The sequence below is a fragment of the Athene noctua genome, chromosome 20 (assembly GCF_965140245.1).
Source record: "Athene noctua chromosome 20, bAthNoc1.hap1.1, whole genome shotgun sequence".
NCBI lineage: Eukaryota > Metazoa > Chordata > Aves > Strigiformes > Strigidae > Athene > Athene noctua.
The window spans coordinates 8,873,557-8,900,196 of record NC_134056.1 but is presented as its reverse complement, the minus strand read 5'-3'; the positions used below and the strand labels follow the sequence as shown (position 1 = coordinate 8,900,196).

The 26,640-nt window shown below is 50.5% G+C and overlaps 1 protein-coding gene across 5 annotated transcripts in view; it reads right to left on the bottom strand.

Moving 5' to 3' along the window:
- Positions 1–26,640, bottom strand: part of ASTN2 (astrotactin 2) — a 360,934-nt gene that overhangs the window by 253,206 nt on the left and 81,088 nt on the right. For 3 of the 5 annotated variants that reach the window (XM_074924049.1, XM_074924052.1, XM_074924053.1), the window contains one exon: positions 15,978–16,362. In XM_074924049.1, coding sequence (XP_074780150.1) covers positions 15,978–16,362 — 385 coding nt within the window. Of the gene's footprint in view, positions 1–15,439; positions 15,443–15,977; positions 16,363–26,640 lie in introns of all 5 variants that reach the window. The other 2 variants (XM_074924050.1, XM_074924051.1) reach the window with 1 other exon arrangement.

The following is a 26,640-nucleotide window of genomic DNA, read 5'->3' as shown; positions in this document are numbered from 1 at the left end:
AACACACCGTAACGTAATGAGGCACGGCACTCACCGAGGCTGCCGGGACCCTGTCGACTATGGGGTTGTCCATCAAATCCATAAAAGAGACACAGTCCACCGCAAACTGCCACCCGGGTTTTGCCATGGAGGGATCTCCATAGCCAGCAGCCGAGCCTCGGTAGCCAGGGGCAGGAACCCACCACCCGGCCTGACGCCTCTGTGGTCACCACACAACCACACGGGAAACACGAGTTCACACACGCGCGCTGCCATGCTACGCATGCACTGCACACATGCTCAGCCTTCCCATCTCCCACGGAGCTTTTAATAGCTCTGAAAGGCTGGGAACACACACTACAGCTTCCAATACCCCAGCTCTGCCCCACAGACCCACCCAGGCTGCGTGTGCCCAGCACGGGTTCAGGCAGCGGCTCCCAGAGCTGCCAGCACACAATCCCCTCCCCAGCACAACACAGCCGCATGGCCAGCACCCGGGCACCAGCTCCTCCCAACAACCGCCGAACCCGACGCAGATTTAGAGGCGATGGGACCGTCCTCTCCTTGAGCTTGCCAAGCCGCCTTCTCTTCCATCCCTGGTTTCCAGGAGATAAATCCATCATGGCTATTGAGCTCACATCTTCGTCATCACGTTGAGAGTTTCTCCAGCCTGGCAGAGCTGGTGAGATCCACCCCGAGTCTTGGCACAGCACTATGATCTCAATCTCACCCCATCCTATAGCGAGGGCCTTTGGCAGCATAACAACCCCAGGAACAAGCTGATGCAGAGGAAGCACAAGGCTCTTCATCCTCCGCAAAATCAGCTTCCATCTCCAGCAGCAATTTAAGGATGCAGCTGAAGGTCACCATACCTTTGTAAAGCACATTACATGTTCCCTTCGTACACTTCCCTCCTGTCCACCCCCATACACTATTTTGAAAGCGATTTTCTCTCCTTATGGCTCCCCTATTCGTTTGCACATCTCACACAAAACAATTCATACCAATAGCCTGCCTTTCTTCCTTTTCGCTGGCACAAATTGCAGTGGGAAAATATGTTGTTTGGCTTAAAAATTACAACAACAACAACAAAAAAAAAGTCATCAACTGAACAATATGAGCGACGTTTGGGTAAAAATACATTGCAACAGAGATGGGAAGCGGCAGCACTTTCTTCAGTCCTCAAGGGACTCCCAGCATAGTCAGGAGAACCATACCTTTCCCAGACTCATAGGCTGGGTTTGGGGCGTTGTTTTGGGGAGATACCAAAACTAGCATCTCTCCAGCTTCAGTGCCTAGGAGGGATCCTCCAAAACGCAGTCCCAGGCTCAGAGCAGCGCAACTACCCACAACCTGTATTTGGAAGGTGCGCTGGCTGCGTGCCTCCACCTCCACCGGCTGCGCTTGGATGGTGCCTCCGCCATCCCAGGACATTCCTGAGGGTCCAGCACAAGGGACAAGGAACTGCAAAACCCCTTTGTGCAACCTGTTCACTGCCAGCAGAGGTTGGGAAGCCCAGATGGAGCTGATGGCAATGAAGGTGCCCCACAGCCCTTGGAAACAAGCTTTCAACCTCGCAGAGATGTTTTAAGGTCTTCAGACATAGCCTTAAAAGACTCCAATGCTGTACCACACACCAGAGAACTGCCCTCAGCCTAAGTCAACGCTTCTGCACCCCGCAGAGATCCTAGATCCCCCCCCCCTATATCTGGCAGCCCCACTCGATGCTACGTTAGACCCCGGTGGGGCAGGGGAAGGGCAGCAGCTTCTCCCCAAACCCGGCTCAACACCTCGTGCTGCCGCTGGGCAGCTGGGAGAGCTGGAGAGCCTCACAGCTTGGTTTTTGCAGCATATTAAAACAGAGTAGTGATGCTTAAGGTCTTCAACAATGCCAGCTCCTCTGAGTCTCACAGCCTTTGGTGTTTCGCTTAAAGTTTCAGTCCCTGGAGCCACAGTGGTCTCTGTGCTCCTCACACACATCTGCATTCCTGCAGGTGAAGGAAGAAGACTGCAGAAAGGCAAAGCAGCTTCTATTAGAGCTTCCCACACTAGGTATTGAGTAAAACATATTTTTTAAAAATACCGGTTTTTAACCATCTCATTTTGCCATCCCTCTCTTTGATTTCTGAGTGTCAGAGGGCAGGTAATCAATTCCTCAACATTACCAGTGCTTAAAATGCTCCTAAAGTTTTGGAGAGAGGAGTAACTCACAAAGCAGCTCAAAAGCTGCTCGACGGAGCATGCTGCTTCGCTAGAATCAGTGTTTTGCAAGAATACATCAAACTCAATCAAGGATTAAATGAAAAAGTCTGGGTACAATAAGAAGTCAAATTGGTGGGATTTTTACCTCCTGACATGTGCATGCATTCATGACAACACCCACGGCCACGTAGGACACAGCCCCCTCCTCTCAGACACCAGCTCTTCTCCATGCCCATCTCCTGCCCTCTCACCAACTGCTTCCAGTATTTTTCAAATAATCTGCTTTTTCTAGGCACAGGGGAAGGTGCTCTCCTGGGAATCAGTGACACTGGCTTGGAAGGTCTAATGCATCATCACGTTCATAACACACCATGTAAACATCAGCTTTGTGTAACATGGTTTAATACCACGGTAATTGTTTTCTCCAAATAAAACCCCTGAGTTTCAGTAAGCACATTCCTTTGTTTCTGGATTGGTATTTTGGAAATTTCTATTCTGCAGAGTACTTCAAGAAATCAACTTTCTGATTCTACTTGGGATAAGCATAAATTTCACAATACTGGAAGTTTTCAATGGTGGAAACCCTGTTTTCTCACCAGCTCTAAATAATGGGTGTTTGTTGCTTTTTGAAGCATGAAATAAGCAACGGTGTTTGTTCTGAAACTGGGATGTGGACTGATTTTCAACAGTGCCACCCTGAAGGTACTAAGCTCCAGAAAGCAGAGAGCTTTACTAGCATAAAATTAGGTAATTACACCGATACCTAGGAGATGACAGTGGGAGAGAGTTGTACAACAACTTCACACATATTGGGATGCAAACATATCTGGAGAGAGATATTCTGCCACAGAGCACGGTCGATACGGCAAAGACACAAGAAACACTGAGAATTTCACCTCTCCATCTCCTTCTCCAGCCACCAAACCCCTCAAACACCTCTCGAGCAAGAGAGTCTCTGTCTCCTTTGGTCCCCTCCTCTCCACCAGTCCATGTCACATGCCACGTGCAGGCACAGCGTGTCCAAGAAACACTGGGAGACTGCTGGCTGCATTACACAACCAGCTCAGGAAATACAGATATATAGATACGGATATATATATATTTAAAATATGTGTATGTAAACATCAAAACAAAGCACAAATAGCCACACATACCCATACATCAGGGGACCAAGCACCTCCTGCAAGGTGTACATCTCCATGCCATCCTTAGGTGAACCCATCAGGGGAAATGACATAGGTGGCACGGCACTTTGCCAGAGCTGGCCCCCAGCCCAGCCTGCCGACACGGCGCCAGGGAGGATCCATCTCTCTCCAAGAAGCGGTTTTACACAGAGGGGTTTTCAGATGAAGCAACAGAGGGATATGGGAACGCAGCATTATTTTGAAAACAGGCTTGTATTCCTTCTCGACTTTTGCTTTCTTTTTTCCCCCGGACCTTTTTTTTTCAGTTTTAAAATAGAGAATGTATAAATTTTTTTTTAACATCGGTATTAATACATCAATAGATTATTATACACATTAATAAATCTCTCACTATAAAAATAGATTTTTATACGTAAAAATCTGATTTTAATTGTAAATTGGAGGGGGAGGCTAGCAGAAGCAGAGATAAAACTTTATTTGAGATGTCTCCTTTGAAGGAAACTGAACAAATGTACTTTCCTCCTTCATATATTCATGAGATGACTGCTTCCCTACCCTGTTCTCCACCACCCTCAGCTCCGGGCTCAGAGCCAGCACAGTCCTTATCTGGTATGAGGCAGGGGAAGAAAAAAAACCCTGATAGGATCATAAGTTTTCAGTAGTTTAACAAATCTGAAAAAAAAAAAAAAAAAAAAAAGCGCCATTGGTTTTTAATAAAGCCTGGGGCACGTGACGGGGAAGGGGGATGTGGGGGAGGCTGGCATGCAGCATAGGAGGGTGATGGAGACCTGCATTGTCTTAGCACCCCAGAATGGGGATGGGGACCCTGGGAGCATCAGGGCACCACCCCACCCCTCTGACCACGCACTCACTCTTTACTTCTCCTCTTTATTACAAAGCTTTGCCATTTCCCCCCCATCTACAGAGAGCAGGAAATAATCTGTAGCTCCTGTCCTTGCTGCAGCTGGGTGAGCTGCTCCTCAAACTGGCAGGACCCAGGGAAACACCCATCCCACCCACCCACCAGAAAGGGGCATCCAGAGCCCGAGCCCACAGCAGTGCCCACCCAACACCAGCTGCCCTGACCCTTCTTCATCCTCTCTCCAGTCACGGCGCTCAATCGCTTCCCAGCTAATTGCCTCCACTCATGTGTGCAAACTAACCGTTTACTGTAAAATGCCACGGAATGTTAATTTCATTCGGAATTGGGTAATTGCAAAGCACTTCCATTTTTTTTATTATAGGAAATGAATAAGCATTGTATTAATAGCATCGTTTCCAACTCCAACCACAATCGCAGCCCCATCGAGAGGCTGCAAGTTATTTGTCACCCCACGCTTTCCCTGCCTTTCTACTTTCCTCCTTTCCCTTCCCCCCACCACAATCCTTACTTCCCACATTGGTAATTAAGATAATGCAATATAATTATAAACACATCGCGAAAGATCAAACACCTAAGAGCAGCAGTCCAACGGTCCCCGCCTCTGCCTTGCACCTTTGCATTGCGAACACCTTGCAAAAGCAGATGGGTCTCTGCGCTCCTTGGGTTGCTACCAGCTAGGTTTGACGTTTCTAGGAGCTGTTTCTGACTAGGAAACCCTCAGGTCTTGTACAGGGCAAAGACTTCTCTAGCACATCTCTCCCCTAACACCAATTTTCAGATTAGGGTTGTTCAGCCTGGAGAGGAGAAGGCTCCAAGGAGACCTTACTGTGGCCTTTCAACACTTAAGGGGGACTTATAAGAAAGATGGCAACAGACTTAGTAGGGCCTGATAGGACAAGGGGTAATGATTTTAAGCTAATTGAGGGTAGATTTAGACTACATCTAAGGAAGAAAATTTTTACAATAAAGGTGGGGAAACACCGGCACAGGTTGCCCAGAGAGGTGTTAGATGTCTCTGGAAACAATCAAAGCCAGGTTGGACGGAGCTCTGAGCAACCTGATCTAGTTGAAGATGTCCCTGCTCAGTGTGGGGGGCTGGACTAGATGTCCTTTAAAGTTCCCTTCCAATCCAAACCATTCTATGATTTGTCCCTTTACTCCATTTCTCCTTCTGCAACGAAAAGCCTTTGGCCATGGGATGCTGTCACATCTCCCCCTGCCCCAGCACTGAGAAGGTCCAGGACACCAGAGACTCCGCTTCCCATCATCTCCACTCTAATAAAGCCCTTAACTTACCTTTTTTTTTTTTTTTTTAAATGAGAAACCGTAACTTTTTTGCTTACGCAGCAAGCAGAGAAGAGCGGGGAAGATGGGCAGACCCTCGGCAGCAGCTAATGGTCTTCAAGTTATAAAATAATTGAAAAGTTAAATAAGAACACTCTGGAGGAAGCTTCCCGATTTGGTGCTAATGGGAACACGAAGAGGCCCAGGCTAATGTTGCGTGGAGGAGAGACGCGGGCTCGTGAGCACAGTGCTGTCCTCCAGCTCCCTCTCTGCACCGCACATCTCCTACAACTCCACAGATACTGAGGAAAAATTGCCCCATGGAGCCAGCTGGGGCAGAGACCACCGAGGGTAGGAGAAAGCCCCATCCCACCTCGTTGAGGAACTGCAGCTGGTTGATGAACCTGGAGGCAGCAGCACTTCAGCATCTGTAAAATGAGTGCGAGCAAGTCCCAGCACCCCTGGGGATCCACATGGGCAGGGAACAGCAACAGCCAGCAAATGTGGGTGGGAAACATGACATGGGGGCCCCTCTCCAGTCTCAACCACCACCCAACTCCCTGCTTAGCAGCGTGGTGCAGAACAAATTTATCAGTTGGAAATTAAACTTCCCTTGCCCAGCAGGAACCTTTTCACAGTACCAGCAACTCTGTGTCACATACAAGGGAGGAACAAGGGAATGATGCCAACCCAGAGGAGAGGGAAAACCACCAAAGACCCATATTGAAATGGGGCCAAGGATCTTCAGCCATGCCAAAAAGAGCCGCCAAAAAGAGCCACCAAAAGGAGCTGCCCTGTGGTGGCAGGCACCAACACCTCCCACGCCGGGAAGCAGGTGGGTACAGGCAGCAGGCAGGAAAGAAGGAGCTTAGAGCCCGTTTGTTGGCTCAGGGGAAGACCTGGAGCTGAGGGAACACCTGGAGAGCCCAGGCTATCAAAAGCAAACCAATTCCAAGCCATGTAAGCACAGAAGTGAGGCTGAAAACAGTCAGACCCAGCAGGACCCAGTGGGTGAGTTGCAGCAAACGCTGTAACTCAGCGGGGCCGTCAGAAAGGATTGATTTGAAGCACCTTTTTAATAAGTTTCCTCTCCTGCTGGTCCTTCGGGTAGGTCACTGCCTAATGATAAATGGGGCTGGAAGGTGCCTGCAGACCTAATATCAGTGCAGGTGCCCGGCCTCGATCCATCTTCCTTAGGAGCCAGCTGACAAAGCTAACTGTCTCGGCACTGTAGCCAGGTAAAACACAACTGATAGGAAAAGGACATGCAAACAGAACGAAGAGCTGGCACTGCAGCTGCCCTCCCTGCTCCCCTCCTCATAAAAACCATAAGCCTGGGAAGGACCAATGGGGAGAATATTTCGCCGCCGCCGATGGCAGAGCCGCAGTGCCACTAAAAGCCAAGGTGAAGAAGAGCTGAGTGTCACGGACTGAGAGGAACCCATCACTCTCACGCAGGCGACAGGATCTGCCGCAGCCTCAGCTCTGAGCCACGCATCCCAGGGGCTGCCTGAGCGCTTACTAGCATCTATGTATTTCCAGTAGAAATAAGGAATATTGTGGGGTTGTTCTCCTTCAACACAGGCCCCACGCCCTCTTCTCCTGGTCAGCTTGACTTCAGAAACCGGTGACAGGTTTTTGCTCCATGCTGACGCCATGGAAGGACAGCCCTGGGCAGAGCTGAAGCTCTCCCAGGTCCTCTGCATTACACACAAGGCAGCTGCAAGATGCAACCCAGCACAGAAACCCAGGGGAGGGCGCTCAATATCCCCCAGGGTCTCCCAAGGGGAATAAAACAGACACCATATTATTTTTTTTTCATGATGCAAAATCTAAAAAAAAAAAAAAAAAAAAAAGTAAAAGAATCTCAAAGCTAATCCTGGTCAACAACTGGCCTACAACCCAGCTACACCTTAAATAATGTAGTGCTTTATCAAACATTCATAGTGATACACAAAGTGATGAGCAATGCGTGCCTGGCATTTATATAAATATAGTTCCTGATGGCTTGTTTTCTTGGACAGTCAAAAACTTCACAGCTTATTTTCCATGAGCTTGTGATTTCGCCTGGACGAAAAGCATTTTGGACATCTGGGGAATCAGGGCTACTGCTCACGAAACTGCCACAACACACACCTCCACCAGACATCAGCAGCTCCGCAAAACCCAGCAAAAGCCCTCGTTAAAAGAGCTGCTGCTGACTTGAGGAGCCACAAGTCACCCAGCTGTGGCCGGGAGAGGGGATGACCAAGGGTATTTTGTCCTCACATGGGATGTCGTGTAGCATGAGAGTGAGACCAGCCCAGGCATTGCAAAGCAGTGATAGGCCAGTGAGACTTCATGAAACTGTCATCCCTTCGAGATGCTCAGCAAAATACTGGCTTATTAAAACACCCCTTTTCTCTTCTATTCCCTAAGGCACCATCAGAAGCTGCTTTTCCATCTGCTTCTTCGCTCCTCTGTCTCACGAAATTAGTGAGTGGGGATATAGCAAAGGCAAACGGAGAGGAGAAAAATGAGAAAACCACATCGGGAAATCCAACCTACCAGTCTTTTCTCCACAGCAACACTTGCTGTGGGCCAGGAAGAGCCCTGGTTGGTCTGAGATGTTTAAGCCTTAATTAGTCATTAAGCATTTGCCAGCAGAGCACCACCCTCAGCCAGGGGGGATGCAAGGCCAGAAGAGGCCACTGGCCCCCTGGCGCTTCTCCATCCCTTCTGACCTACTGCTGGGAGGCAGGAGGGACAATGTACATGGGCCTTATTTGGGGAGACCTCCTGGGCATGGTCCCACATGTCCGTGATGCTGCCTTAAGCCACTTTCTTGAGGGGTGTAAGGGAGAGGGAACATGTCCCACAGGACCACCAGGCCAAGAGACAATTGCTCCCTCCCCCCATGTTGGTGAGGACAAATTTGGGATGGAGGCAACCAGTTCAATGTGATGGAGTCATCAAATCAAACCTAAAACTCCAGCCTGGTAGCTCTCTGTTCAGACCTCAAAAGGCAATTAGTCATATTAATTATGACTGTGTTTATCTCTCTGGAAACCAAAGCTTTTCCCTGGCAGGGATGGACATTTTCAAATCAACATTAAAGTCAGAGCTGGCATCACCATAAAACTGAAGGACCCAATGGTGTATCCATTGTAACCTCTGCAACTGGGGCCTCTATTCTCTTCATTAATGCACTCAAATCAGTTGGAATTAAGCATGTTGGACTTAAAGACATGCTTAATTTCTCTAATAACTAGAGACACTAGCTAAGCACATGCTTAAATGCCTTCCTGAATTCTGAATTGGGACCCGATTCCTACCCTGTTGGGCGTCTTTTTTTTTTTTTTTTTTTTTTATTATTATTATTTCTTTAAAGCTGAAATTTGCAGCCGGGTTTTTCAGCCAGGAATACCGGACTGCAAAAAACCACTTTCCACTGTCAGACTACGTGAATATACATTTTCAAAGGTCTCTGTAAATTGCACAAGGAGTTGGCGGGGATTAGAGCTAGGAAAAGCTGATCACGTACAAAGAGGGTCATGATCCCATCAGGTCACTGGAAAGAAGACAGAGCCCCAAGACATATCAGATGCCAGCCTGACGTACTGTCCCATTTTAGCCTCCAGCCCCAGCAAACATTAAGCCATCATTTTATTTATTAAAGGCTCCGAGAGCCTCTGGTTAATGGTCAGATTCAGGATGGCACTGGATCTGCCTACCGGAGTGAACAGCAGCTGCAGAGAGTGGCTCCCAGCCCTGGCACGGCGGCACAGGGACAGCCCGACCCAGCACATGGGATCTCCCAGCTGACAGACAGCCACGAGCCTGGCCAGATAACGATGACCCATCAAAGATGCTGGGCTGTCAGCTTGGGGACAGCAACATCAGGCCTGTCACCTCGCTCCTGTTGCCCATGGGCTCTCCCTTCTCCATCACGCAGGACAGCACCATCATCCCGGCCGTTATGAGGGCATCGCCTCTGACTCACACCCTGTCTTTAGATCTCACCTCCGAGATACTGAAGAGATCATCTGTTTGCAATGATGAGCAGCTCTAGGGCACAGCTTAACTACCTGCCCTCCTCTTCCACATCTCAGCCCCCAAAATGTCCTGACACCTCAACCTCAGGCCAGAGCACTGCCTGACCTCTCCCCTAGAGGAGCCTTCACTGCTAGGTGAATATAATGACTGAGATGATGCTCCAGCATTGGTGGGTGGCATAGGAAGCTCCCTCTCCTCATGACCAGGACACTTCCCCTGCCTGTCTTTTGCTGTTATCTCAAAGCTAAGCCGTTTGTCTCCCCTGCCAAAAACCCTTCTCCCACAGTTCTCCTGGACTGCATCACCCAACACAGTTTGGCTGGGAGGCTGCTGGGACAACAATGCCCTACATTAGCAGTTCTCCACATTTCTTCATGCTGCCCTGTCTTCTGTCTGGCTTGGCTCCCCTTTCAAATTCACAGATGAAGACTGGACCATTAAGTGACATGATCTGAGTTACCAAAGCAGCCAGTGGCAGAGTGGAGCTGGATCTACATCTCCATGTTCACTCTGGGTGCCAGACCATCTTTCAGGCATGCTCAAAAAACTCTCGCTATTGCTACAGAGAAAAGCATCCATGGATTAAGTACAAGAAACTTCAGAGGTTTACCCAAGTTAACACAGCAGTGAGAAGAAAGTCCAAGAGATATGAATTCAAGATGACTGCACAACCACACCTTTGATATGCCTCCGGTATTAATCATCGGTACCATCGGTAATAAGTCCTGTCTCCTGTCTAGACTTGGAGGCCATACCCAGACTGCAGAGTCTGTGAAGCCAACACAAAAGGCCCGCTTGAAAAGTTCTTTTTTTGAACATGAAAGAAACTGAGAAAATAAAGATGGGTCCTTTGTTGCAGGACTGGAATTGCAGATACTCGATTTTTCAACTCTTACATCTATTTTCTCCTCAGTTTTCACCAGGCAGAAGTTCTGCTTCTCACTAATCCGTAGGAGATTTGGTTTGGCAAAATCTTCTCGTTGGGGAACTTGTCGGTAACCCCATATTCAGACTTGCTGGACTTTCATCTGCCTTCATTTACTAACTCCATCTCTGTGCATCCAGCACACCCCATCTGGGGATGTAGAGGTGCTGCCTGTGACAGACTGGGGACCAAACCCCCTCTAACAGCACTCCATGGACAGAAGCAACGGGCTCCTGCCACTGTAGGATTAAACCATGTCAGTAAAGATGAGAGCCAGGTATATTAAAAGATAAAAGCAAGTTAGGAATTCCCAAAGGGCTGGAGCTTGAGGCCATCTGCTCAGGAAAAGCAGGAGAGCAGAAATCATCGGGAGCACAGACTGGAAACTACTCAGAGAAGTGAGGACAGAGGCGGTGAGGACAGCAACATCACCTGCACAAATTTACCAAATCCCATTAATCGCAGAACGCTGTGTACACGTGGGGACTGGGATTGAACATGGGGGGCTCCCCAGCAAAGACCAAGACCCCAGAAACCGCACCGCACACCAGCAGACCCCAGTTGGCAACATGCACACCCATGGGACATGAAACCTCCGGAGACCTGATTGCCAGAGAGAACCCAAAACCACGAGGAGACAGCACAGATCCCTTTCCACACCAGCACAAAAGGGTCCTTCTGGCTAATTAGGACTGCCTGGCTATTGCCTCCCTTGCTCCATTTCATTTTATTACATTAATAAAGAAAAAGACTACTTTTCTTCTTAAACTGCCTCAGATTTTTCTTCTGTCTAAATTCATCTGGGCTCTGTGCAATGTCACCAGGTCAGTTTATGCTCCTGCTGCAATTCTAATTTTGTCAGCTTTCCATTTTCTAGCGAGTTGGGGGATTTTTCTTTCTTTATTTATTTTTTTTTCACCCCCCCCCAAGTCAAAAATAATTTTGCATAACAGTAATAATGTTAATGGCCCTGCACAGCGCATCCAGATTACAACTGCAGCTAGGGAGAAATAAACATCTCATCTTTGCCCTGCTGTTTATCTACCCACAGCAGAGCCTGGTATCAGGTCAGAACCTGTAATTTCATTAACTTTATCACTCAGACGCGCTTGTTGCTAGATGTCATTATTCAGCACATTGCTCCTGTGTTTTGTTTGTGCAGGGCTTCGCTTCAGATGCTCCAGCACCATGCGGGAGCAGCCCTCCCATCCGCATTGCTGCAGAGCACTGCCTGAGACTTGGGAGGAAAGTTTGGCTCACTGATCCATGCTCTGCTTGCCCATAATTTGCAAAACATTTGTGCTGTTCAACCTCCCGGGCAGGGACTTCTCTCCCATTCTGCAGGGCTGTACGTAGCAGAATCATCCAGTGCAATTCCCTGCCTGATCTGATCCATCCAGAAGCTCCACATGGGGAATAAAAGACCCCACACTCTTCCTCGTAGGAAGGACCAGTGAGCCCAACAGCCACACAGCACAGGGTGCACAAATCCCAAATGATGAAAAACACCCGCCACCGGCACGACCCAGCACCTGCAAATCAATCACTGCCCGGCATGTGGGGAAAGCAAGTGGTGCAGGCAGGTGGAGGGCGAGCCGAAATGCTCCATCTTCATCGGATTTGCCATCCCTGGTAATTAATGCTGGGAAGTGACACTTGAAAGAGCCTCTAGTGACAGCCCCAGCGATGATACCGTTTGGAGTCCGCTGACAAGTCCCAGCTGATGCCTTAGCACAGAACTAAACTGCAAGCGCAGCAGGGAGAGCTTTTCCCTTGGGTGCTGACAGACTCCTCAGGACACAGGCACAACTCCTTGCCTGGCCCTGGTGATCGCACCAAAACCATGCAGCCTGGCACTGGGGGGAAGGCTGACCCCATCCTCAGGCCAGGGCCATGTTCCAACTGGGCTTCCCTGGGCGCATCCGTCTTCAACTCAACCGTAAAACCCTGCCTGAGAAGAACTGATGTCCAGCCCCTGGGGATCTCCAGGTATGTGATGTCTGTTCATACCAACTGCCAAGTTTCTCCACCCCACCTGCCACATCCCACGGGATCCCGGCTGCAGCTGCTGCCCGCAGGCGAGGCGAAGCGCCTGCGTGCACGGCACGTCCTGCGCCTCCCAAATCACCATGCTTCCCACATGTCTGCAAACCAGGCCAGAGCACAAAGCCCACAGCACCTATATTTATATTTCTAGTCTAGAAATCCTAGATCTGAACTACAGCTACCTCAACCTTGGCAATCCAGGCTCTGACCAGCTTCAGCAGAGAGGAGTAACTAGCACGTATCATAGCTTGACTCCTTGAGCAAAGCCTCATCCAAGGGGGAAAAGTGGCCATCTTGGAGGAAACACACAGAGAACCGGCATGGTTTGGGAGATGAGACCAGGCAAGGCACAAACCTGCCTCAATCCAAGGTGCTAAGCCCGGCAGCATCACGAGCTGAACTGGTGGGAGCATTTGTGAACATCTCTCACAGTGTGGGGTAGCCCTGGCCCTGCAGGCAGCTTGCAGCCCTGGCTTGGGGGCATTTTTCAGTCAGTATAAGAAGATCTTTATTGCCAGTTCCTGAAGCCCTCAGATAGTTTAATATTCTGCCCTAGATCTTGTTTACTATTATGTTCTGAAGAGGACTGAAATGCAGTTACTGCCATCTTCCCCACTCATACAACTTTAAATAATTTATAGAAAAGCAAAACAAAGAAGAGAATATGAAATAATAAAAAAGGTAGCTCAGTTACGATATATGAAGGCTTTCATTTGTTGATTCTCACCAAGCAGAGGGCTGGAGAAACATCTCAACACCACAGGCCGGTAACAGCCAGCCATAGACAAAGGGGGATGCCAACAGGGATGCTCCCATCAGCACTTGAGCACGGCAGACAGATCCCTGGGCACCTCCATGTTTGTTTGAACAACAATAACGATCACCATCATAATCACCTTCTTTAAGAGGGATGAGTAAAAAGCACTTTAAGGGTGGAAGAAACACCACCTCAGCCACCATTTACGACCATTGCAAGTGCAGGGACCTGCTTTCCAGACACAGCGCATCATCTGGGCTCTCTCTGGCTCTGCTGCTCAGAGCTGCAGTCTCCTCCGCAGAGCCGAGAAAGCCCCTGTCCCCCAGCACTGCCACCGTGGGTGCTCCAAGAGGGACCACTCAGTCCTTATGGGAATCCCACACGCCCACGGGAAGAAGGGAGGGATGGTCCAGCATCACCCCAGGAGCCCCTTCCCTGCACAGAATGAGCCAGAGCATCCCTTCCTCGCTCCTGCTGGAGTCACTCAGCAATCAGCACTAATGTACTTTGTTTTTGTTTATTCAAAAGCATTTTACTGTGCATTGCAGGTGAACAATATTAAATGGCTTCTAATGACATTTCAATAAGCAGAGGTGGGTGTTGCAGCTTCTGAGACAGACTTTAAAAATGCAGGCAATCAAGTGTGCACTAGCTGAAACACTCTGGGGAAAGAGCTGCTCTTCTCCGCGCAGGAGAAACATCCCCCCCGAGTCAGGAGTTGTACCCATGCAGCCCCTGGTCCCTCATCCCCACGTGCAGGCAGCAAGGGGGCACCCAGGCCCTGTCTGGCCCTCTCCATGACGGTCCTCCAAGTGCAGAGAGCAGAACAAGATGGTTTGGCAGCACAAGTTTTATTTTCGGTTAAAGGAACAACTGAATAAAGAGCAGCCAGTCTAGACTGCCTTATAGAGGCTCTTGCACTGGCGTCCTCCTAGAGCTCCTGAGTGCTTCAGTAGTGCATGAAGTCACCCCCAGCACCTGTCACCCAGGGTTTGGTGTCTCCCCCTCTCCCAGGAGAAGCCACACAGGCTGATAGCCGGTAACACGCCTCCCCAACTGCTCAGCCTGTGGGAGCACTGCCAAACCCTGGCTGCACGGCCTCCCCTCTGCTCCATCTGCCTGCAACCAACCTGTGGCTACTCGCCGTGTTGGACCCAATAAGACATCTATCCTGTTGGACCACTTTACCCAGAGGGACCCCCACTGCTACTTTTTTTCTGAGCTGGGCAGAGCTTTAGAGAGGGGAAACCCTTAGGGACCAGAGCTCCTCCAAATCCCAGCCCAGTGCCTTCAGGGAAGGCACAAAGCATTCACAGCACCTCGCCTACTCAGGAACAGGCACCCCAGCCCAGCCTCTCCCTGCCCAGCTCCCCACTGCTACTCCCAGGGGATTTATACCTTACAACAGCAGCGTTATCCACTGCTACACCTTACAAGCAGTCAGCACCACAGGGACAGGCAGCAGCCAGAACACACGCTTATGGAATTGTATAGGCTTCTTTCTAATTTGACCTACAGATGCCACGTAACACTCTACCTGCTGTTCCAAACACCACGGGCAGGAAACGGGTCACGGGTCACATTCGAGGTCTGTGTCGATCCATTGGATCCACATGGGTTCAGCTCTGTGCTTCTTCCCGCAGTGAGAACTTTCTGATCTGCCGTTTCCAACTCCGCACATGGCTCCTGTGTGCTTGCCTTAAACCTACAGCCCTGGTGACTTTGTTTGCAGGTGACTACAGATTCATTTGTCTGATTGCCCAGAGAATAAAGCACAGGGGATCTTTTGCCACCAGTGGAAAATACAACTTTATGGAGCAGCTCTCTGAGGATCATTGACCTCAGCAGGCTGGCAGAGCCCCAGCACACCGACATGTTCAGTCATGAGAAGTGATGCCCAACTCAACAGCAAGGCAATGAACGCTCCTGCCACCTGGGGAGTAAAGCCTGGCCTGGCTGATGCACACGTGCTAGCACTCACCCACAGCAAGCAGTCAGGATGAATCCCAGCATTGCCACCCTGCTGAGGAGCCCATCGCACAGTGGGAGCACGCGCTCACCAGCACTGCTGGAGCAGCAGGAGTGACTGTGCTGCCCCATGCACGGCGCTGCACAAGCCCATGGCAAAAGAGCAGCTCCCCTCCCTGGGGAAATGCCAGCTCCCCAGGCAGGCAGCCCCTAACCTGCTGCGGGTTTCACAGCAGTCTCCGCCATCGCTAGGACCAGATATCCCACCAAGCCTGAGAACAGAGCCATCAGCCTCACATCTCATCATGCCGGGCAGGTACACATTGAAAATGGGAGACCGGTTTTGGAAAAGGATGTTGACAAAGGAGACGGGTCAAATCCTATGAATCCAGATCTCTGTGGAGCTCTCAAGCACACAGCTCACACGCTCCTACACCACCTGAACCACCAGCAAAGCACAGCCAGAGGGACCTGGTCCTCGGGCCTAGCAACAACAGCTGAAGGCTCACAGCTTACTGTGCCTCAGTTTCCCCAGCACCACCCAGAGGCGATTCCCCTCTCAGGAAGGGCAGCTCCAGGACAAGGTCTGCAAACTGTCTTGTAGATGGCAGCTGAGAACCAAATCCTGGAGAGCCACGCGCCAGCCACAGGAGCTGTATAGGGATGAGCCACCCTCTCTAGGTGATACTACACAGGACAGACACCCAGGCAGGGGATGGGGAGAGGGAAAGAGGAGAGAGAAAAACCACAAACCTTTCTTCTCGTAGTCAGGCTTCTCCTCCCCTCCCCGGCCCAGGCTCTCCAGCGTCCGTGTCACTTGGCTGCCAAACTCATCCTCCCTGGTGCTGGGCTCTGCCCGCCGTGGGGTCTCCTCTTCCTCCTCATCCTCGTAGTCATCCAGGATGGGGGTCTCACGGATGGGCACCCCAATGACCGAGTTGTGGGCCTGGAGGCGTGAGTTGCGGAAGCTCTCACGGGCCTGGGGGCCCAGCAGCACTGAGGGGATGTAGTGGATCTCGTGGGTGGCCTCCGTGCTGGCACTCTTCTGTGGGATGCGGCGGCGCTTGTGCCAACGCCGCTGGGCGTACAGAGCCACCATGAAGACCAAGAGGAGCAGGAGCAGCGCGATCAGCCCACCCTGCAGGAGAGCAAAGGGCACGGGTCAGGGGGTGCATGGGGCGCAGGGGTGGGTCAGGGGGTGCTGCAGCCAGCGTCCACGGACCCTGTCCTCTTCACCCCAGAGCACCCTTTCAGCAACACTCCATGAACCGCACACAGGTGGGTTCATGGAGCAGCCACCTCTGGGGTGGGACGTCATGGGCAGGTGGAGCAGGGTGCCAGAGGTGGCCTTTAGCTGGGGACAGCACAGTGACATCTCCAGCTCAGCTCTGCCCGCTCTCACAGGGACTTTGTTCTTACCACACACCCAGCCCTCCAACTCACCCCCACACACAGGGGCTGAGGTGGGCAAGCTTCCCCTCCTGCCCTGCATGGGGAGACGGGAAAAGAGACAATCACATCCCACCACGTGGGAGAAAAAAACCTCATCAAAACAACCCCGCCACCAACATGGGAGCAGTAAAGTCTCAGCAGAGACACACAACATTTCACACAAACAACGGTGCAACGAATGGCACCACGCAACCGCCGCTCCCCAGGGCACAGTTACCCCATCTCCATCATTTCTGGCTGGGATTTGCCTATGGTTTCAACAACACTTCAGCTGCAGACCTGGGGGCACCGCGCAATGTATTCCAGACCAAGACCTTCCCTGCAAAGCGATCCTCTTCCCCCACCTCCAAATTTTATTCAGTACAGCTCCCAACTACATTACCATAAAAAAAAAAAATATTTACCAAAAAAATGTACTTCCTAAATATCTATATGTCCATGGAAGCAGGCTCTCCTCCCAGGGAAGCCAGGCTGGGAAGCACCGAAGGGGCCAGCCCTGTCTCTGGCTGCACTGGAGGTTAAGCTCGGCCACAGTTGCTCAGTCCCAGGCAGGCAGGAACCGTCTGTGTGCCAGCTTCCAGCCTCTTAATCTCTGCAGTGTCGGAGCAATTTTATCCCGTGGCAGACAAACAAAGCAGGGCATGTAAATCAAGAGCAGCGTGAGCAATCAGGGCTTTGCAGCGTGATGTGGAACAGGCAGGGCAGAGCAGGCGTTTCTTTGGCACAGGGGATGCCACAGCCCAGAACTTTACAGAGCGTGCAAAACCAAAGTGGAGACATTCAAATATTTCATCTGCATTCAATACAAAGCACCATGCTGTACCTGGAGCATGGCTCTGACATGTAGACAGGATCAGCTGTAAAGAGGCAGCACTGAAAACTGCAGCGCACAGGATGAGTTAGCTGGGGGAGAGGACTCGGGAGCAGGAGCAGAGGAGAGCTGCTTCCCTGGACCACACCAGCACCACGACCCACCACAGAGAGGAGCCCAGCCCAGCACCTCCCATCAGGAACCCCCCAACTTCTCCCCCTAAACTGGCACTAATGAGAGAAGGGCTCAGGGACTCAGGAGGACATTGTTCAGCTCGACTTCCCTAATTTAGGTGATACACAGCATCAGGAAAGGTGGTTTAGCATCCAAGAGATGCTCGGGGATCTCTGTGTGAGAAGGGCAGAGCTCACTGAGCCAACCAGGTTCATGCCCTGCAGTACCAGAGCAACTGAAGGACCAGGAGGCTGAGGACCTTCCCTGGCCTTCCATGCTCAGAAACAAGAGTCAGTGTGGACACCTCAGCCTGGAAGAGCAGAATCATGTTTCCTCAGGTTTGCACAGTACCTGATGCACGGAAAACCCAGAGCATTTCAGGAGCTCCCCAGTGTGAGCCACCCACACCCCTCGGTACCAAATAGGGGCCATTTCCTCGGAAGCCTGCTTTGCAGAAGAGGAACCACAGCACACCAGACCCTCCAGAAGGGAGGCCTGGTGACAAGGACACAGCAGGGTCATGAACTAAATCATGATGAATCACACTGCAAAATCAGGTCTGGCTTGTGTGCCAGCATCCTTCCAGCAAAGCGAGGGATCTCATGTTAACAGAAGGGTTTCAGAACAACACTCATGGACATAACTACTGAGAAAAGCTTTCTCCAAGGCCTCACCACCAAGCCCCCAAGCCACCCCACTGGATGTCACCACTGGGTGCTCTGCAACTGTGAAGTGGCTGCAGGGCAGAGCACTCCACACCCAGAGGTACACGAGCACTTGACTTCCTGAAAAAGCTCAGCTGGAGATAGCCCAGATGCTCAGAAAAGGCCACGGTGACTGAGAGAGCTCTGCACGAGAAGCAGCTTTGCCAGCTGGACCCAGGGAAGGGGTACAGGCACCCGCGGCAGTGCTGGGGCCATGCATCTGCCTGGCAGGGCTCACCTTGTGTCTGTCCCTGGGAATGGCTTAGAGCAGGTAAACCTGTCAGCATGTTAAATTAAAGATCTCTCTGCTTGGGAGAAATTACAAAAAGGTGTAAAAACACAGAGGTTATTAGCATGCTGTTCCCCCCCCTCTGGCTCAGGAACAACAGGGTTGGCTCAAGGAAGCCAAGAGCTCCCAGCCCAGCCCAGGCTCCTGCACCCTTTGGCAACGAGCCTGAGATCTGTGCTCTGCCAGCCAGTGAGACACCCCCTCTCTGCCTGGGAAACGCTGGGGTGCCTGTGCCAACCCCTGGGGTGAAGACTCATGGGCTCATAGCAGGCAGCTCAGTTTCAACATGCTCCTTTCGTCCCTGACCCCACGCCAGCAGCTGCTTGTTTAACCACGCTGCACACGCCGGGAGAGCTTCCTGGGGAAAAGGGGGAAAAAAAAAAAAAAGTCAAACTTAGGAGGCATTCAAGCCAGCCTCATTTTAATCTATTTTTCATGTTAAATTATCCAACTGAGGGAGCGGGAGAGAGAAAGGGGAAGGAAGGGATAATATGAGAAATGTTTTATTTGACAATGTGTCATTCGGAAACTGATTATTTCTGTCTCTGAGCTTTTTAATATTCCCAAACAATGGCCAAGCCGCACGGGGATTTGGTATTCTAAGGCTGGATTTATAATACTCTGTTCTGCAGTGATAAGAACACGGGCCTTTAATCCTCTGAGCTGTGAACATGCATATTCTCCCGTGTAATGTCCTTCCCGCCGCGCTCCGGCGTGCCCTGCACCGGCCGGGAGGGAGCCGCCAGGGCTGGAGGGTTGCCGAGACCCACAGGAGAGGAGGAGGAGGAAGAGGAAGAAGAAGGCTGGTGGGGACAACCCATGCATGTGCACAACTGCAGAACTCGTGGCACTGGAGCAAACTTCAGCTGTAGCTAGAAAGCAGCAAGGCTGGGACTTACTTGAAGCACAGAAGGAAAACTGATGGAAGAAGCCACCTCAAAGCACAAGAGATTGGGCACTCATATAAATTATGAAGGCTGCCAGGCTGCCGACCTGGAGGGCGATCACTGTTTGGGCATCCATCTGAGGTGCTGAACAATTTCTGAGCATAAGAGGATGCATGTGCTTCTCTGAACACAAGCCACCACCCTACTGTGCCAAAGCAGTGGAAAGACAAAGGAGTCCTGCTGCTCCTCCGGGGTCTTGGCAAAGTTCCCTGCCAGAGGCTCTTGCCTCTCCTGACTGCCCTGTCAGCTCTGCTCCCCACAGCGGGGTGGATGTGGCGTGGCTGCCCACAGGACTCCTCCAGCCCCACACCTTTGCCGTCAAACACAGCACAACCGCAGCGACGCAGCCCAGCTGTTACGAAAGCCCTAAGAGTCTTGCCAGCCACCACACCAAAAAGGGCTGAAATCACAGAAGAAGGCCCCAGGCTGGTGGAGAACACGATTTGGGCTGGGCAGACTGGTTACACCAAATAATGCCTTCCACAGGTCAAAGCAAAACCGGAGCAGCACAGCACAGCATTCAGCCCGGCGCCACCCCAAACTCCTTCTGCTGCTTCCTCTGAATGTCGATACAAGGTTTTGCCCTGGGGGAAAAAATATCCCTATTTCTTTTCCAACTTGGAAGCCACTATTGCTCCCGCACGACATCCAAAACCAACTATTGTCCCACATTGTGCTGGCTATCAGCCCCATCGCTACTGACCTGCTGCTGGGTGAAACAGGGCTCTCACAGCCTGGGGCCATCGCTCCAAGTGCAGTCCCACGGGACAGCTGGGCTCTGCCCAGCACAAACCCTGCACAAAGACCCCCCCCACTGCACCCTGCAGCTTCAGAGAGCTGGGGCGAGCGGGACCCCGGTACTGGAGCATCACATCGCCCTGCGTTCCAGCAGGCGAACCACAGTAAGCAAATAGGTATCAGCAATAACCACATAATTCTCAGAGCTCTTCACACTGTGTACTTACTCCTTTCTTTTCTTTTTGGTCATGAAGGTAATTAAACACTAGAACAATTTACAAAGGGTTGTAGTGGATTATCCATCACTGTCAATTTTTTTTTTTCCCCTAAAATCAAGCCTGGATGCTTTTTGAAAAGTTATGCTTTATTTCAAATGAGAAATAAAGGCTTCAGGGAGTTCTTGCGCCCTGTACAGCACTGGAGGATAGAGCAGATGACCCCAAAGTCCCTTCCAGCCTTCCACTCCCCCAATTTTGTCTTTCCCACATTTCAGCACCATAGCATCCTACCTCTCTTTCAAGAATTTCATCCCTCCCCAGGTCAACCCAGAGGCAGAAAGCACCACCAGACCCTGGCTGCAGGCGGGCAGGTAAGGCACGTGCACCTGACAGCACCGAAGGGGGAGACGCCACCAGCATGGACCCAGTCTCGGACCTCTGCAGCTCGGTACGCAAACCCCTCCTGGCTCGCCTCCGCCTTTGCTGAGGGATATAATAAAGCAATGCTCAATGAACGGGTGTAGCAAACATTTGCATTAGGTTTTAGCCAGGCTGTAATTTGAGCTAACAGATTTCTAATTAATTTAACTAAAAGCAATGGCCAATGGCAGCACGGAGACCCTATAAATGCCATTTCACCAGGCAGAGGCTTGCTCCTGGGCACAGATCCTCCACAGCCATGTCCCAGGGCAGACCGCAACCAGAAGTGGAGATGGGATCATCCGTGTTAGCTGCTATAACACTGTCTGCTAATTGGCAACCAGTGCTCCCAGCCACAGCCCAACTCAGAAAGGACACCCACTGGTGCCCAGGCTGGCTGGGGGCAGCCTCTCCCTCCCAGCTCTGCCAGCAGTTCCCTTCACCAGGCCATACCCTGTGCCAGGCACCCCCACACCTCAACAAAGCCACGCTTTTGGAAGAAAAACACCACATTTAACACGCTGGACTGCAGTGTCTGCTGCTTCCCTTTCCAGATCAAACCTCTGCACCACACCAGCTTCTCCCTAGGACTCCTGTGCCTTATTGCTCTTTTTCTTTTTGCTGCACCTCTCAATTTAAATATTTCTTCTGCAAATCTTAATTAACATGCTGTTTGCACCTTCTTTCAGATCATTAATGATGAAAAATAAGGCTGATCTCTGCAGACATCTCTCAGAGCTTTCCCTCTCCTGCGCACTGCCGCTGTTTAGCATGACCCCTCTGCTGCTCCCTTGCCCTCCCGGGACACAGGACATACCTGGACATGGCACACGATTCCTCCAGCTTTAAAGAAACAGCAGGATGGGGAAAGCATGTTATATAGCGTGCTCTTCCCCAGAGCAGGGATAACACCAGCCTCTGGCTGTCATGACTGTGATGGGAGAGTTTTGGCTGTTTCCTGCAAAATCAAAGTTTCTGCACCCACAGCACATCTGTCTGCCTCTCCATCCTCTCTCTCTTGTACCCATACATGCTGGCCCGTCCCAAACAAGTTTAAAAAGGCAGAAGATGTCCCAGAAATATCATCATCCCTTCAGCTTTGTGGCGAGAGGAAACAGGCAGGGGAAAGAGGCCCCGGATCACACGGTCCACCAACACACACCACACTCGATGTCAGGGAGGAGTCATCGGAACCAACAGAACGAGCACAGGGAGACAAAAGGAGAGAAACGGTGATTTGGGAAACAGACTTTGTAGGAAGCAGTCACATGTCCTACAAGAAGGCAAGCAGCACTCATGCACAGAAATGGAGCAGCAGCACCTGGAGTTTGGGAAGGTGCTGGGATCCTGTTTCAGGAGATGCTCCCGCAGGCACAGACCTGGCCAAGCCTGCTTGGCCCTCACACAGCCTCTGCCAGCAGAAGGGATGTGACAATGAAAACCAGGGATGGAAAGATGCTTACTCTCTTCCTGCATAGGTGGCACAATAATCTGGGAGCATGACCTGCAGCACTGAAGAAGAAACATAATGGCAAAAAGCACGATGCTCCCAGGAGAGCTGGGACATCCTGGTCACTGGAGGTCTCCTGCCCAAAATGCCATGGGGATGCGGGGGTCCTGCCAACTGCCCTCCCTGAGAGCAGGCAGCTTTTGTCTGGAGTGTGCACTGCCTGCCCCTGTCCATGAACCACAACCACCCTTTGACAGTGCGTGCCCCCACACACTGTCATAAACGGGCCCATGGGCAGGTGAGCATCAGGCAGGGAAACTGAGGTAGAGCATGAGGATGAGACCAAGGACAGACAGCAAGCCAGCATGAAGGCTGGCAAGAAAGAGATGAACACCAGGATTAAAAAAAAAAAAAAAAAAAGAAATTAAAAAAAGTACTCCAAAGAAATCTGGACCCGGTCCTGATCTCAAAACCACTCGACCTCACCTCTCCATAAAAGACAGCAATGATACAGGGCAAATCTACTAAAAAATACAGCATTTTCTCCCTGTACGCTTCAAATCCCCATTCAAGCACTGCTTCACCAAGGTGCTTAACCACACGCTTAACTTTAAGTATGTGTTTAATTCCCATTACAGTCCATGAGACTATAGCACACGCCTCAGCGCTTTGCCGAGCAGGGATGGCTGCTTGAATTGTGGCCCAAAGAGAACTCTATTATGTCTTTTTTTCCCTCTTTCCATGGCTCTTGCAGCATCACTGAGCTCCAGCAACGATGGGGCACTGTCTCTGTTGTTGCTGTTATCACAACTGTGTCACTTAACCCTGCCCAGAGCCGACAGCCCCTACGAGCCACCCTCTCTGAATGGGCTTACACAGGTGCAAAGGAGCGCTGGATCGGGCCCAGGGGGTTAAAAGGAAGGGTTCCTGCAGGATCCCTCCATCAGGCCCACGCAGATCCCTCATAGGCAGCTGCTCTGCTTGCCATGCCGTATGTACACGCACGGGGCATAAATATAATAGCGTATACAGTCCTGCAAAGTGTAACACATGCACAAGAGATGAGAGTTACAGTTGCTGTGGGAACCATAACTTTAAAATCTCTGACTCTTCCGAATCAAAAAAATAAAAAATGAGTCAGACAAAAAGTCACATTTCCATATATTTTTTTATTTTTTTTAAGCCACGCTGAATTTTGTTTTGCTGTTTCATCCAAGAACGGAAACAAAAAGGAGGAGTGAACCTGCCAATCAGCCTTTCTGCGCTGTTCAGACATGCAATGTAATGTTCCGGTAAATGTTTATTTGAATGGTCTCCCAGGCACTGGCTGTATGCAAGCACCAAAATACACAACCCTCAATCACACTGAACATGCTTGCATATCCCGAGCTGCACATCTTGCTAGGATAACAATTCAAAATGACTCCTAATCCATTTTTATGATGTAAAAAAAAAAAGACATTTATTTGCAGTGAACTGAAAGAGGAGAACTGGAGGTGATTTTATTAAGCACCTGATTGCTAGCTCTTTCTAAAGCCAGAGCACAGATTGCATAAATTGTGATTTTAATGCGCGCTAAACGGTTCACCTAAATCGGCTGACCCGCTAACCCAGAGCTTGCCCTCAGAGAGGGAAGATTTTAAAATGCATAAGGTCTCGTGCGTTTGCGCTCATGTTTCCCTAATGCAGGCAGGCTGGCTAAGTGCAAAGCTGAGACAAAAAACAAAAGCTGCTTTTTTTTTTTTTTTTCCCAAGGAGTTTCAATTACCAAGCCCCATCCCTCCTCCCTGCCAAGCCTGCTAGAGACCCCTGCACATGTTCACCCCGCTCAGCTCATTTACACCCAGTACATGAATTGCATGTTAGCTATATTCCAAAAGGGAGGAAAAAAATCACTTGAGCTAAGCACAACCAACCTTGCTTTTAAATAAAAAAAAAGGTCACCACATCCATGGTAAGTCTCTCCCAGCACAGGCAAGGAACACCACGCATTGCAGTTTGAGAGTGCCCAGGGCTGTGCCAACACACAAAGCACCTTGCAATTAAACATGGGGCTAAAGGCAAGTCCCTCAAACCCAGCAATCGCAGAGCCACCACCCATGCAATGTCCCTCTTGACACTGTCTCAGACCAGAGCCCAAACCCCAGCTGCTCAAGGCAACCCGGCTCAGGCAAGGAGCATCCCAAAGGCCAGCGGAGCTGCCCTGCAGGTGCATCCCAGCAACGGCAGCCTCTGCCAGGGGAAGGGCAAATGGGGATCCATCCAATAACAAGGGAGACCACCAAAGAGACTGTCTGTGGCCCTAATACCTTCACAAATGAAAGAGAAGAGCAGTGAAGTCCTCCAAGTCTCCGTTTAGGCTTGGATTTACTCAAATCACCAGTAACAACAATTTGACCATGCTTGCTTTGCCTGATGCTAGTGGGAAACACATCCCTGCCCTACCTCTCCTCCCTCCAGAACTTCCCGTCTTGCAGCAGAGATGGTCACCTGGGGGTCCCTCTTAATAAGACCCCTCCAACAAACCTGCAGATTTGCACCTTGCACCCACACAGCCCTGTGCAGGGACAGCCGGTCCCATGGGAACCCAAACCTGTGTCACTCTGCTCCTGTTTTGGGGAAAATGGTGCTGCCTATGGGAACATCTCATGGGGTTTTTACAGATTTTTCTGCCCTGAGATGTGGACTAAGCTCTGCCCGTGCAGGCGCTCCATCCACCAGCATGGCAGAGCATCCCAGCACGATGTCCTTGGCTGTGCCGGCCAAGCCACACCACTCTTTTTCTGGAGCCTCTTTTGTCACGTTCATGCTTCACCCCCTGCTCAGCAGAGGCCGAAACACTTCCACAGATTCTGCTCGAGCTGGTGCCTTTTCCTCCAGGGAAAAAAAAAAAAAAATATAACATCCATTTTAGCATCTGATGGAGAAGCCAACTTGCTGGTCAGCTGGCCCCAACGGACAGAGCAGCGTGGTATCAGTCACAGCAAAAGGCCTGTGGAAGTGGCACAGTGAAGAAGGGATGTGGCCAAACTCACTAATTTAGAAAAGGGATGTAATTCAAGAGAAACTGCACATCTTTCAGGAGCCTTTGCCTCAGGCTGATTTCAGACCCATCCACAAACCTCCACCACTGAGTTCCCACCACAAACTGTGGTGCAGGTCCTACCTTTGCTCCTGCCCCGTGTTTATCCGTTTTGTTTGGACAGCAAGAGGCAAGAGCATCTCCTGGAGCACATGTACACAGCTCATGTACCCAAGCATCAGCTGGGGCCTCTGGGAGCCACCGCAGGCTTGAGTGGCAATTGCCTTGGGTTTCCCAAAATCACAGCCACTGCGGGATACCTGAACTACCCGGCTGCTTCTTGCCCCTTCCAAAGGTTTAACAAATACTAAAACAAGGTCTCAAATTACTAGGATTATTACAATCTCTACCAGCAGAGCATTTGCTAGCAAGTGATGAAATATAATTAAAAGTAAAGAACACTTGTCAGATAAATGAGTAACATGTACTGCTGTTGCAAAAGTACCTTTCTTGTTTTTTTAATAATTGTGTTTATCCGCTTCCTCACTAATTTACAAAAAATGCAGTTAATTCTCAGTGGATCTCACAACCATTAGTGCGAATTAATGCTGTTCCCACTGTATATTCTGCATATATTAAAAAAACATTAATCTAATAAGAGATGCAAGTCTCCGGATGAGAGAACATGAACACAATTCACATTGTGCCTCCAGCTTCCAAGTGCTGGTGAGTGACACGGTACAACAACCTTTCTGCTCAATTAACCAGCCAGTTTCTCATGGCTGCCAGATCTTGGACAGTTGTCCAGAAAAGGTGGCAAAACAGGGAGAAAAAGTTCGCCACAACATTAAAGAATAAGGACTACTCAGAGTAGCCCACATCTCCAAGCTCTGTTGATGAGCCAGGTCTCTGTGTTGGTGTGTGCTGCTGCTCTACGCAGGCTGGAGCAAAGACACACAAGAGACTGGAAAAGGGGTTTAGAGTTTATTTATAGACATCTCCAGACAATTCATGGAGCAAGGAACTGATGGGAAGGTGCTATTGTGCACATAAGAATGGAGGGAATGAGCTGGTTGTGGTGGTGGTAGTGTTTGTAAAGGTTTATTACTGATCCCATAGCTGGCAGCTTCTTTGGGAATGATCCAGCCTATTGTGTAAAAAAACCCCTGCCTTACCATATTTAAAGCACAA